This window comes from Pelecanus crispus, chromosome 5 (genome assembly GCF_030463565.1).
Source record: "Pelecanus crispus isolate bPelCri1 chromosome 5, bPelCri1.pri, whole genome shotgun sequence".
Taxonomy (NCBI): domain Eukaryota; kingdom Metazoa; phylum Chordata; class Aves; order Pelecaniformes; family Pelecanidae; genus Pelecanus; species Pelecanus crispus.
In genome coordinates, this window is record NC_134647.1 from 62,613,928 (window position 1) to 62,627,715 (window position 13,788).

Consider the following 13,788-nt stretch of genomic DNA (forward strand, 5'->3'; position numbering starts at 1 on the left):
AGCATTGTAAAAAGATTCCTTTGTTAATTCATCTGGACCACCAAAGAGCACTATTGTTTTCTCCCTATTATTCATAACTGAAATGACCTGAAAATGTCTCATGAATGATCCTGTGATCTAGCAAATTTTACAGTGAAGAACTACAATAAGCAGTTGCAGTTAACTCTTAAGCATGTTAAAATAAAAAAGAGAAAATCCACACACAAGAAAAAATAAAATATTTGTATTCAATGTTCCTTACCCCCAAACTTGTATCAGTACTTTTTAGTTGATTTTGTTGTTTGGCATGTCCAGCCCGCAAAGCTCCCGCAGAAAGATTTGTTAAGGTCTGATGATAAGGCTGTGATCCCGAGACAACCGTTTCGGTAGTCAATTGTTTATCCGGAGCATTATTTTGCCCTGGTATAGCTTGTCCAACAATGTGCTGATTCTGAAAGAATGGCAGCATGCCCATCCCTGCTGCTGCTGCTGCTGCTGCTGTTTGAATTGGAGTCAGATTAGATGCTGCAGTCAACCATAAATGGAGAAACTTTTCTGTTAGACAAGATTTATCAGTACATTTTGTTTGTGGTTTTTACTAAGTGATGAGAAAAACATTTAGAGATCTATTTTACAGCTGTCCCAGAACACTGGATTCTGATGATAGTTTTTATTCTTTTACCATCCTAGGAGCAAACAACTCTATTTAAAGCTAATATAATAGAAGAAAACTCTTGACTTTTCTAAACATTCGCTATGATAATAAGTTACTTAGTGTTTCCCGTCACTTTCAAAAAACCTGTGAGCAACCTGATAAGGTTCAAACATATTACTGCTTTCGCTAAAGTGGGAGAAAGTAAGGTGCATAATTTCAAGCTGAGCATTTCTACTGATGTGGTATGAAAGAAAACGTCATTTACACTTAAGAGCTTCTCCACGGGTTCCCATGCCTGAACTCACTGATGGCATTACCCCTATTCCCAGTACTGTCTGAAGCAGCATTGTTGGAGGTTCTCCCAGCAAACCTGGTTTCTATAAGGAAGAATAGAAAACTGTGTAAATTATTATAACAATCTGTCTGTAGGTATTTCTTATAACTTTCACATTCAGTTAATCTTTTTAGATACACTAAACTGTTAAATTATACTAGATGAAGAAAATTATTTGTTTTATCAGTGATAAGAATGTCCAAAGACAGTCAAAGTTGAAGTGATGACCTTACACTATTAGCCTGAATGTTTTCAATCTTCATCAGTTGCTGCTGTGGCAATGGCAGGTGAGCAGGGCTCTGCAGCAGTAAGTTAGATGTACTCCCCAGAATTGAGCTCTGTGCAATTAATAAAAGAAGTGTTAGTTGACAGTCATAGAAAACAGTACATTCTCAAAACATTTTCAGATGATACTGCTGAAAGAAATTTAAATTAGTGTCTGAGTTAATACAGTAAAGGAAAATAACTATTTCCTCCACAGAAGTAAATTTTTGCTTAATTCATGGAAAGTTATTTCAAGTTCTTTTAACCTCTCTTCCTCCTAACCCTTTTTTTCACCTCACAACTGTAAGTATGCTTTCTGACAGCTTTTAAAGGATCAAGAGTATACTCCAAATACAATCTACACTCCATTGCAGCCCCTGTGTCTAAGCCAGGGAAAGCTAAATATGTTTGAAGCCTCTGCAGGCAGAATAGATAGGGTAGTTACCTACAGTGCCAATAAGAAAGATGAGACACAAGGACTTCAGGGGATTATGAGGTCTATGAATAAGGACTTCACTGTTAACATTTGCATTGTGTCTTGTATTGCAATTCTAATATATAATCTCCACCAAATATCTATACACTTTACAGGACTCGGCTGTAACTGGCAGGGACTCTCATCCCTTGCCATACAGTTACCAAACAGTATCTTTACTTTCAAAGAGGAATATCCAGATATGTTTTCCCCCCTTTTTTAGTGGCAACTATTACATGAAATTCTATTCCAGAACCATTAAAAAGCTTACAAATTACAGTGCTTAAAGATTGTCAAGTCTATAAAATTTTAGTATTTTTCATTAAAAAAATTCTGGATCAGTTTGCCACCAGAATTGAGCCACTTAATCAACAACTTCGGGGCACCATGTTCAGACTCTGCTACTGGTATATCCAGCAGTACGTGCTCTGGCTAGCACAGTAGCTTCAAAGAAACCTTATGTCCACTCTGGATCACAAAACCACATTATGATTCATGCTAGCTGAACGCAGGCTTGAAATTGCCTTTCTGGCAGCAGCTCCTGAGCATGATTTGCCAGGCAAAATATAGGTTGCTCTACAAACCTTTTTGTACAGCAGTGCAAGAATAGATCTATGGGACACTGACTGTATCAAATCACGGCGAGTATAGCCTTCCTCATTTTTCTGAAATCTCCTACATAGGAAAGATCACCAAAAACAGGTAATGACATGGAACCCAAAAAGAAGGCAGCTCTCCCGATGCATAGCTTTGCAGATTTTGCAGCCTCCTGCAAAATACCTCACAAATATTTTCAAGCCTAGGTTGTATCTGTGTATGATAGGGTCAAATTCCCTAGGGAAAACCCTCTATGCCTATAATATAGTCTTCTGGACTCAAAAATATGCAATATAAAACAAAAAAGGCCAGATGTAGATTAGCTATGCATCTGCTATTTTAATTGTCTTAGTGATTTCCAGTAGAAATTATCCAGGGCTGTTTATTGTCACCAATACCAGTGGTTGTTCCTTCTAACCTTGGTTAAGTCAACAGAGAAAATGTATTAGTTCAATTGCAAAACTTTCAGAAATACAAGAGTGGAAAATCAGGTTGGTTAGAATCCTCAGAAGAAGGTCTCTGGGTTAATAAAGATTTAATAAACTGCTGGATGACTCAGGCAAACACATCACTGAGAAAGTTTAAAATGCATTATTTTGGCACATGATAATTGTAAGTAAGAGAAATTAAAAGAACGAAGTTGAAAGTCATGCTACCTCCAGAGTTGAAAGATCACTGGATGAATAACCCATTTGTTCAAATCCCCCTCTGTTGAATCTTTTTTTATCAATTATTTTATAATGTTGTGGCATAATCATCCTAAAAATATTGTTTCTTCTCATTATATTACTTTACAAAACCTTGAATATAAAATAGCAAAACCAAGATATACAGGAAGCTGAATCAGTGTGTGACTGGGGGGGTGGGGAGACAGTCAAGCCAAGATGCTGTCTATTCCTCTATCTTCTGACAATACTGAATTTCAAGACAATAAAAATAGTGACCTGGTTCTCTGGCTTTAGAGAATACTCTGAAATAAGTCACTGGATAACAGAAAAATGTGCCTGATAGAAAGAATTGGGATAATCAAATCACTGTCAATAAAATTCAGGTTATTAGACCAGGTTTGGAGCTAGTTAAATGACAGGAAGCTCCCTGGAAGACAATTTGATTTGTAAGTCTCTCTAAAAGAGAAAACACTAAGTTGTTTGGCTGCAGCACTCTTAAGCCAAAAAACACTGGATCATCATCAATCACACTGTTAACTGTGTAAAACATGCCTGTCTCCAGCTGCGATTAGAAAACATTCAGATTGCCTTCCAAGGAAGCATAGACTCTCCAAGGCTGACAAGAGAGCAGCAGTAACTAAATATACCAATTGAAAATGTCATTTAAATAAAAGAAGTACAAGCAAAGAATGATGTATTTTTTCATTGTACAGGACAAAAGCAACTCATTGATGGGGCAAAATTAAGTAGTATTTATTCAAAGTCAATATATTCACCTACCAGTTTTTAGCATAAAAAAATAGAAAAGCTAAATATACTTAACGTAAGCAGTATCTCTGCAATTTAATTCGGTCTTTTTTAAGATCGATAAGTCTGTGTTTGCCAAAAGAACAGCAGAAATAAGAACTTCTTAAGGGGATTTTATTTTTTAAATTGGAATTTCTGAAACATCAGAAGTAGTAAGTTGAAGTGATTTACTCCAGTCCCTCACAGGTTCTTATGAAAATCCCCACCATGAATATTAAAGGCAAATTTTGGCTCCTGGCAGAGCTGGAGTAATCTCTGACAGAACCTCAGCGCAAGGCGGAAGCCAGGCAGGCTGGTGGCCAGATGAACTGCTGCAGGGAGGAGTTCTGGTTGTGGGTGCTACTCTAGCATGTTCTCATCACCGATTTCTAGGGCAAGCTCACCCCAAGTATCCTTTATAGTATCTTTCAGAAATTCTGGTGTCCATACGGAAATCATATCAACTTCAAAAGTGAATTACAGATACTCTGAAAACACTTTAAACAGCTTATAACCTTGGGGTTTTCTGACTAAGAAGTAACAACTGCAAATTACTATTTTTATGGTGTATAATAGCACATTTTGGTCCTTGCAAGCTTTAAAATGAAGATAACAATACTAAGCTTCTTGGCTTGAATAAGATAAAACAATCAAGTCTCTACACAAAGTGTGTATGAGCAGCTCCAAGAGAAACGGATGTGCCATGCTCCTTGAGCTCTCATTTGAAGAGGATTTTTTTTGTCAGTAATGGCAAGTTGTCTACATTTGCAAGTGTTAGCAAATCAAAAGCTCAGTTAAGATAAAATAACTCACTTGTGGATAGTAAGCACAGTCTGCTCTTACATCCCCATAGGTATCTCATAGCAGACTGCTTTTCTTAAAGACAGCTTTAACAAGAACACTTGATTTTAGTTGTAATTTCTTAAAACTTTGAGAATATTTTTCATGCTAAGATCTCCACAAATAAGTATTTTGACAAAAGTTTTTTTGTCACATACCTGATGAACTTTATTCAACTGCAAAAAAGGTGGGCCAACTGCTGAATTTATAAGTTGAGGTAAACCTGCAGATGCTCCAAGAACTGTTTCAGAAACACAAGACAAAGTTGCAGCCCTTTATAAGTTAGGCGAGTAAAGATCTTTATAAGAGTTATTCTCTATTTATCAGATTTGGTTTCCACAAAACTTTCGAGTATACTAAAGGTCACTATAATGAAGCCTTTCAATACACCCAGCTTTGATCTGCCATTAACAGCATATTAGAGATCAAACGTACATGGAGGGAGCTCCTCTAAAACTGAGAGTTTTGCTCAAAGATGCAGACATGCCTGCAGTTGACGGCAAGACCAGAACATTACCTAAAGTGCTTTGAAACTTCAGCATTAGCTAAAATGTTTCTTCACTAAAGTGTTCACTTCACACACAATTTCTGTGTATCTTCTGTCAGTGGATTATGTCACAAACTCTTAGCTGTCCCCCACTTGACTCTTCAAGTTATCTGTTCTCATTCCTGTTTCTAATACTTTCACCATTTGAAATGTGGTAAGATTGTTTTTTATATGTTTATTCACATCCATCCTAATGAGAGGACAGAGAAATGTTTTTGGCTAACACTGTTATGAAATGCTGTGTATAACTATGGTAGCGTCCAAGTGAATAACAATTTACACTGGAATCAACAGGAGAAAGACTCAGGCTACAAAATTCAGATCTAGAATCAGATTTAAACTTGCCATTTTAATGATGTCCGCCAAAAGACATTTAATTTTAAATCCATTCCTCATATAAACATTCAGAGACCACAGAGTTAATGTCAGGACATCGTTAGGTAACACCGAATTTTTCCCAGACACAATAGTGTAGCAATCCATCTCTTGCTTTTGCTTCCTTAAGATGTGGAAGTCTCTACACAGACACACTGAAACACTGCCTGCACAGATTTTAAAATAGTATTCCTGCTTCTCTCCTTTGCTGAAAGCCTTGTATCACCAAGAACATGGTTTCTTTTTTTAACTCAATTTTAAAACAACTTACCAGGTTTAATAGCATGTCCACGCAACTGGGGCTGCAGTAGCATTTGCAACATTGCTGGGTTATTAAAACTTTTCATAATCTGCACTGGATTTGGCTCTGGAAGCAAGCCTTTCCTATTGTTCCTCATCTCCAAGTAAGAGAGATACAAAAATGTTAGAATCAGGAGAAAACAAAGAATACATTGATATCCCTCAAACTTGTGTGACGGTAACATACACATTTCATTTTACACAGAAAAAACATCTCCTTCCCTGTTTCCTGCTCCTTTCCATGCTCCTTTTCCCTCAAATGAAACGCCTAACAAACTATTCCCCCAAAACTTCAAGCATACTGTTTTTCCTGCGACGCATTTCTTTTTTTCCCTTAAACCAGGACAGAGTTATCAATAAAGGAGAATGTGAAAGGCACTGTTAGCATGAACACCGCATACTATCTTAGAATAGCACCACTCAATCTCTTTTATAAAGATGTGGGCTAAAGCTAGCCAAAGTAATGAGACTGTTCTGCTTCTACTTTTAAGACAGCCTCATGTAACACTTATCACATCCAATTTTCTAAGAAATAATTTGATAATACATGTGGGTGTAAAAAGCTTTCTTCTATATCAAGGATGAAATTAAACTATTTCTCCTACATTGAAGTTTATCTTAAAATTGACAAATTCTTGCCTCTGTTTTAAACCAAGTTTTAGCTTGTCAAATGACTCCACTTACAGTTACTTTTGTTTTGAACTGGAACAATTTCTTGTACAGGAAATTAAATTTACTAAAATCCCAGAACTATATAAGTATAACTTTGTAATATCTTATGGCTGTACTTTACCCCTCCTCCCTGTGGAAATATGGCCATGCTTTTTCTAGGAAGGAGACTGAATTGGGCTGACTAGATTAAAAAAAAAAAGGCTAATGCTTCCAAAAGCTTGGCTTGTTTTCCTAATGCAAAGCAGCTGAATCCCTCTGACCCAACACGGGCCACTCAAGGTGTATCAAACTCATTCTGAAAACAGATTTGGAAATGTCTTACCATCCTTTGCGCTGCTATAAGTGCTGCTAATGTGCTTCTGCCTGGCGCTCCCGGAGCACAGTACGACACCTGGACTCTCTTTCCTTTGATAGTCATGCCATCAGTGACTTCTTGTACTTTCTCAGCCTGCTCTGCAGTTTCATACTCAACCACTGCAAAGTCACCAATATAACTATCTTCATCCTGAGCAAACTGAAACAACATTTCACAATACACTGAACAAAATGGAGAATTTCACAAACTGCCTTGCAATATTTTCACCTATCCCTTGCAAAATACTTCGCAAACAGTTGACACGCTACGTTAATGCCTACCCAAATCAGTATGTTTCTTTCTCAAACATGCTAGATGTAAGTTGAATACCCTATCTTCATATGATATTTGGCATGCATGCTCTGTCTACTTGAACCTTCACTTCAACCTAATCTCATGGAGAACCTGAGCTATGAAATGTATTTAACACATATTTTCAGAATAAAGAAGGAATGAGAAGGAAATTGTAAATACAGCTTTTTGCAGGATAAGAATTATAAACTCATTACTGTTCAGTTTTTAAACCTACAATAATAAAAATGTCATTCATCAGCCTACATGATAGTTGTTGAAACATGTAACAATGCAAATTCCACTGATATATACTGCCTTTTAGGAGAATATGTGTGGTTGTATTTAATGCCAAGAGAAGATGCCAGACTGATCAATCAAGCAGACTGGAAACAGGCTTACGTGTCAAACAATGCGCTGTCCTTTGCAGAGTTTTTTAGCAGAATGAGCAGATTTAAATCAAACAAAAAAAGGGGGTGAGAAGGGAGGGAATAAAGCTTAGGCAAAAATCTCCAGTCCCAAAATGAACAGAAATGATATACTGATACTCTGATACTCTGATGTGGAAGAGAGGAAATCTCTAGATTTCACTGGATAAAAACAACCTATTCCCAACTATTAGGTCCCACCAACTTATGCTAACAACTGAAATATAAATCTCAAAGATTTTGAAGAAAAGGAGTGTGGTCAGATCTTTAATGCCACTGCTGAAGACTGGCCTCTGGGAAAAGGTCTGGAGAACACACATATTTTGGTATATAAATACACACACAGATATGTATATGCTATGTATATAAGTGTGTGTGTGTGCGCGCGTCTGTGTGTCTATGTGTCTGTGTGTCTGTGGAGAAGCATTATATTTTATTTTGACATCAGTTTAGCTGCACTGGTAAAGACCTGAAGTACTTGTGAAAAGAATGGTTTGCAGCTATGGAACGTATTGTAGTTTCATGCACAGTTAAGTACTCCCTTAACATGTGAAAGTGCAGCTACCACTATTCTTGCAGAAAGATCAGGAATTTTTAAACTTCCCAAGTAAACAGGTACTGAAGAAAAGCCCTCTGTCCCTATCTAGATAACAGTGGAGACCTCCTAGTGACAATTTAAAGTTGACATAAGAAAGGAATGAGGTTTTCTGGTCCATTTTGTTGAAGCAAAGGACAAAACATATTCCTCTAAGTCCTAGGAAATGCCATTTTTCTAAGACCCATGTATAAGTATCCAGCTTCAGCTCTTCCTGACAGAACATTTCTATTGTCAATAGAGGAGAAATCAAATTGATTTCAAAAAATGGTAACTTTGGAATAAAATGAAATAAACCAGAGTTCAGCTAAGAATCTTAGGTAAAAGATCGTATTTACGGGATGAAATACTACATTAGAGTTACCAGCAGAACTAAGCCATGACAGCAGCACAAGACAGCTACATTAAAGAAGCCATACCAGGAGATGGGCACAATGGTCAAAGTGACCCTATTGGAGGGACAATCTGAGTGCAGGAGTGGTGTGAAGGCTGGACTGGCCAAGACTAGGAAACGGAAGGAAGAGGGAGACTCTAGTCATGAAGACAAAATAACAAGAGTGTGAATGAACATTTTAACTGTTTTTCTAAAATATATTCGTTCTTCCAGAAGTTTTCCAGACAAAGGCACTTCTAGTTGTTCTCGATTGAAATTCCCTCCCCACCCAGGTTTCTGCTACCCTGTCCTCTCCTAGTTTTCCTCTTATGTCTCTACCCATCATGTCACACCCCCCTCCTTGCTTTTTCCACACTTTCTTGGGTCTTCCTCTTTCTCCTTTCTTTGCACTTTTAGGTCATCTCACTCATAAAATCACAATTAATTAGCACTACTGTGATAAGAATTCATCCACCATCTTCCCTTTTTCATCTATCAAATTTGAACTACTTGTTTACCTACCTCCACCCTCATGTCTTCCTCTCCGGAGGGCTGCTTTCCCCATTAGCCCATGGGGTTCACCCATCTCCATCACTCACCTATTACATCTGCAAACCAGCACCTCTGCTGCCTCTCCCCGCCACCCGAGGCAGAGCCTCCCTTACCAGTCAGTACCTGTTGGATGCCCAGTGGAAACATGAGGCATGACTGAGAATAAATCACACATTTATTCTCTGAGAATCACCGAGAATAAATCCTAAATTATCCTAAGTAAACCTATTTTTCTTCTATTATCATACTTCTATGATCTACCTATTAGTCTATCACACAGTGTGTTTATACAAGTGATAGGTAATATGAGAACATGCCAAGAATGTTTTCTTGGATATATTTTTGACTGGGTCCCTATTTCCTAGTTCAAAAGCATACTGTTTAATTCCTGTATTTCATAGAAGCATGTATTTAGTGCCATTTACCAATATAATGCATACACAAACAGACCCTCCTCACCTACACCAGGTGTGTCCCATGTATCATTATGATTTAAGAAGGAAGGTAAAAGTCAATTTTTAAGTGCACAGTACAAAACTGTTAGTGAAAACCATTTTTATCAAAAAGCCTGTTATTCTTTGAACTTCAGATTTTTAAAAGAATGTTGAAAAATTGTTGGCAGAGCTGGTAACAGCCTCCAGATTATCTGACAGCTGGAAAAATGCCCTGAAGTGAAAGATTTTAAAAGATCAATCTGTTTAGCTAATGAAACAAAGATTGAGCAAGTGACTTGATTACAGTGTTTAATACCTTCTTACAGGAAGAAAATAGTGGGGAGTAAAGGCTCCTCAATCTAGTCATCAGTGTGGTGAAGCTGAAGCCAGATATACGCAACTGAGAAAACAGACACAAGTGCAAAATAACAAGGGATGTGCAGTTTCTGGAAAGAGTTACTTCCAATTTAGGCATCTCCTGGTATATTGGGATCAAGCAAGTATAAGGATGTGCTTTAGCCAACTACAAATTACTGGGGTCAAAAAGAGCACTAGGGAAAATGTGATGGCCTACAGGTGGTCAGACTAGACAGCCTGATGGACCTTCCAGTCTTAGATACTGAGACTCTCTGGTTACTTATCCCTGAAGCTAATCCCTGAGCAGCCTTCCAAGACACTTAAGAAAAAAACCCAAAACAACTGAAATCATGCCCAACTGTGTGACTACAAAGGAAGCTTTCTTTCTACTGCCTGTTTATGTTATGCTGGTCTGCACTACTTCTATGAGCAACATTTTATTTGTGGTCTAGTATCTCACAAGCCATGATGATAAGGAAACCTTTACACTTGCAAAGGCTAGTAAGGATCTACCTCTTCTGTACCTGCAAGCTTTCCAAAAGATGTACCACTTCTATCACTGGCAAGCCCAGCCAACTGTGAGCCTACATCTTCTCCAGTTAGGGAAAAAACACATTAGATATTTGCAGAGATTTCTTGAATGTTTCCAGGGATAGGGCCTCCACCACCTCTCTGGGCAACCCCTTCCAGTGCTTCACCACCCTCATTGTAAAAAATTTCTTCCTTATGTCCAGTCTAAATCTATTCTTCTTTAGTTTAAATCCATTATTCCTTGTCCTGTCACAACAGGTCTTGCTAAAAAGATTGTCCCCATCCTTCCTATAGGCCCCCTTTAAGTACTGAAAGGCCACAATAAGGTCTCCCCACAGCCTTCTCTTCTTCAGGGTGAACAACCCCACCTCTCTCAGCCTGTCCTCGTAGGAGAGGTGCTCCAGCCCTTGGATCATTTTTGTGGCCCTCCTCTGGACCTGCTCCAACAGGTCCATGTCCTTCTTGTGCTGAGGGCTCCAGAGCTGTACGCAGTACTTCAGGTGAGGTCTCACCAGAGCAGAGCAGAGCGGCAGAAAGCAGATATATTCTTAAGCATATTAATTTTTTTTATATATATATTCTCCATCATCTAAACTGTTGCACTTGTGGTATTCATACATTCTGGCTTTCTTTACTGAGCAATAGAACCATCACCATCGTTTACTTCAAAAGCTCTCTAAAATATTTCTAAAATTATTTTCAGTAAAATAGAATCATAGAATCATAGAATCGTTTAGGTTGGAAAAGACCTTTAAGATCATCCAGTCCAACCATTAACCTAACATTACCAAGTCCACACTAAACCAGTTAAGGGTAGACTAGACTAAACCATGTCCCAAAGTGCCATGTCTACCCATTTTTTGAACACTTCCAGGGATGGTGACTCCACCACCAATCTGGGCAGCCTGTTCCAATGCTTGACTACCCTTTCCATGAAGAAATTTTTCCTAATACCCAATCTAAACCTCCCCTGGCGCAGCTTGAGCCCATTTCCTCTCGTCCGATCGCTAACTACTTGGGAGAAGAGACCAACACCCACCTCACTACAACCTCCTTTCAGGTAGTTGTAGAGAGCAATAAGGTCTCCCCTCAGCCTCCTCTTCTCCAGACTAAACAACCCCAGTTCCCTCAGCTGTTCCTCATAAGGCCTGTGCTCCAGACCCTTCACCAGCTTCGCTGCCCTTCTCTGGACATGCTCCAGCACCTCAATGTCTTTCTTGTATTGAGGGGCCCAAAACTGGACACAGTATTCCAGGTGCAGCCTCACCAGTGCCGAGTACAGGCACATGATCACCTCCCTGCTCCTGCTGGCCACACTATTCCTGATACAAGCCAGGATGCTGCTGGCCTTCTTGGCCACCTGGGCACACTGCTGGCTCATGTTCAGCTGGCTGTCGACCAGCACCCCCAGGTCCTTTTCAGCCAGGCAGCTTTCCAGCCACCCCTCCCCAAGCCTGCAGCGTTGCATGGGGTTGTTGTGACCCAAGTGCAGGACCCAGCACCTGGCCTTGTTAAACCTCATACAGTTGGCCTCAGCCCATCGGTCCAGCCTGTCCAGGTCCCTCTGCAGGCCCATCCTACCCTCAAGCAGATCAACACTCCCACCCAGTTTGGTGTCAACTGCAAACTTACTGAGGGTGCACTCAATCCCCTCATCTAGATCATTGATAAAGATATTAAACAAGGCTGGCCCCAAAACGGAGCCCTGGGGAACACCGCTCGTGACCAGCCGCCAACTGGACTTAACTCCATTCACCACTACTCTCTGGGCTCGACCACCCAACCAGTTTTTTACCCAGAGAAGAGTACATGAGGAAGGGATGTCAAACATTTTACTGGTGCTTCATGGGAGTGATCTCCTGCAGAATTCCCAGATTACATCAACCAATCACTGCAAACCCATACCAAAAAAGCATCTGTACCACATCATATATCGCAATGCAGATGCATAACTATTCACTACTTAAATGAAAAATAAAAGGATAAGACAGCAAGCAGTGAAGATGCAAATACAAAGCTACTTAAATCATGACTGTGATCTTCCAAAAGATACAAATTCGACATACCTGGCAGAAAACAGGCTTATACTTTAGTGAGAAAGCTTCGATCAGTTCTTTTGAATCAGCGTAGTCTTTTTGAAATTTATCTACACAAAGGCACTTGGAGTGAATATTTGTCGTCAGCTGGTTCACATCCATCCACTGCGCAAAGAGAGTGCTCTCGTCTAACTGTTTCCCCAGAAGTTCCAGTCTTGCCTTTGCAGCAGAGTCCTTCTTCATATATTCCACAAAGCCATAGCCCTTTGAATGGCCAGTAACTTCATTATAAACCAAAAAACACCTCTCAACATTGCCATATGCACGCACAAGTTCTTCAAACTCTTCTAACGTAAACGAAATGGGCAAATTAGTAATGCACAGCAAAGCATCTGTTGGTTGGAGTTGCACAGATATTTCTTTTCCCCGAAGAGAATACTGGTGATATTTCTGAATCGCGTTTTGAGCCTGCTCTCCATTTAACAGAGTAACAAACGCTGTAAGAGACCAAAACAAGTTACATCACCTACCACAGCTTCTCTCCAGCTACAGAGGTAATTACTGTAACTCTCCCTCCCCACGAAACCCACTAGTATAACTCACAGGAAAAATAAGAGTTTGGGATTTACCCTGAAGATGCAATAGATGAGAGATATGCTATAATACATACTTTAAAATTTGACATTATCAACTGGATGTCATGAGTAATTAATTCAAAGAGTGACTACAGGAACACAGATAAACACAACCTCACTACTTGTAACACAACAAAATTTTACATTTGGGAAACAAAAAGCAATCAAATTTTAAACTGAAGTAAACACATTACTGATTCTACTGACTTTCTTTGAAGACAGCATCCATAAATTCTCACTTTGGGGTTACTGGATCTTTTTTGGGTTTTCAGTCTGTGAAGCATTTCACACAATCACATAATTACAGACTGGATAAGGTTGGCAGGGACCTCTGGAGATCATCTTGTTAAACCCCCTGCTCAAGGAGGGCCACCAGACCTGGTTGCACAGGAACATACCCAGATAGTTTCTTAATACCTCCAACAATGGAGACTCCACAACCTTTCTGGGCAACCTGTAACAATGCTTGGTGACCCTCAAAGGGAAAAACTGCTGATGTTCAGAGGGAAGCACTTGTGGTTTAGTTGGCAGCTCTCGCCGCATATCCTGTGAATTAAAAGGGATGTAATACTCTGCAGTGAACCAAACAGCTGGAAGTTAATTCATGTGTTTTCTTGCAGTGACACACTGAAGTGCATAGGACAGGGCACTCCTGGGCAAAAACTTTGGTTCATTCCAGGGAAAGACAGATGCAAGTCTCGCACTTCAC

General features: G+C 39.4%; 1 protein-coding gene across 1 annotated transcript in view; it reads right to left on the reverse strand.

The window, feature by feature from the left end:
• RAVER2 (ribonucleoprotein, PTB binding 2) overlaps positions 1–13,788 on the reverse strand; it is a 122,318-nt gene that overhangs the window by 8,562 nt on the left and 99,968 nt on the right. The window contains exons 3-9 of the mRNA XM_075711338.1: positions 12,475–12,941; positions 6,815–7,006; positions 5,792–5,918; positions 4,757–4,839; positions 1,202–1,306; positions 900–1,011; positions 242–504 (exon numbers count right to left, since the gene is read on the reverse strand). Coding sequence (XP_075567453.1) covers positions 242–504; positions 900–1,011; positions 1,202–1,306; positions 4,757–4,839; positions 5,792–5,918; positions 6,815–7,006; positions 12,475–12,941 — 1,349 coding nt within the window. The remainder of the gene's footprint in view (positions 1–241; positions 505–899; positions 1,012–1,201; positions 1,307–4,756; positions 4,840–5,791; positions 5,919–6,814; positions 7,007–12,474; positions 12,942–13,788) is intronic.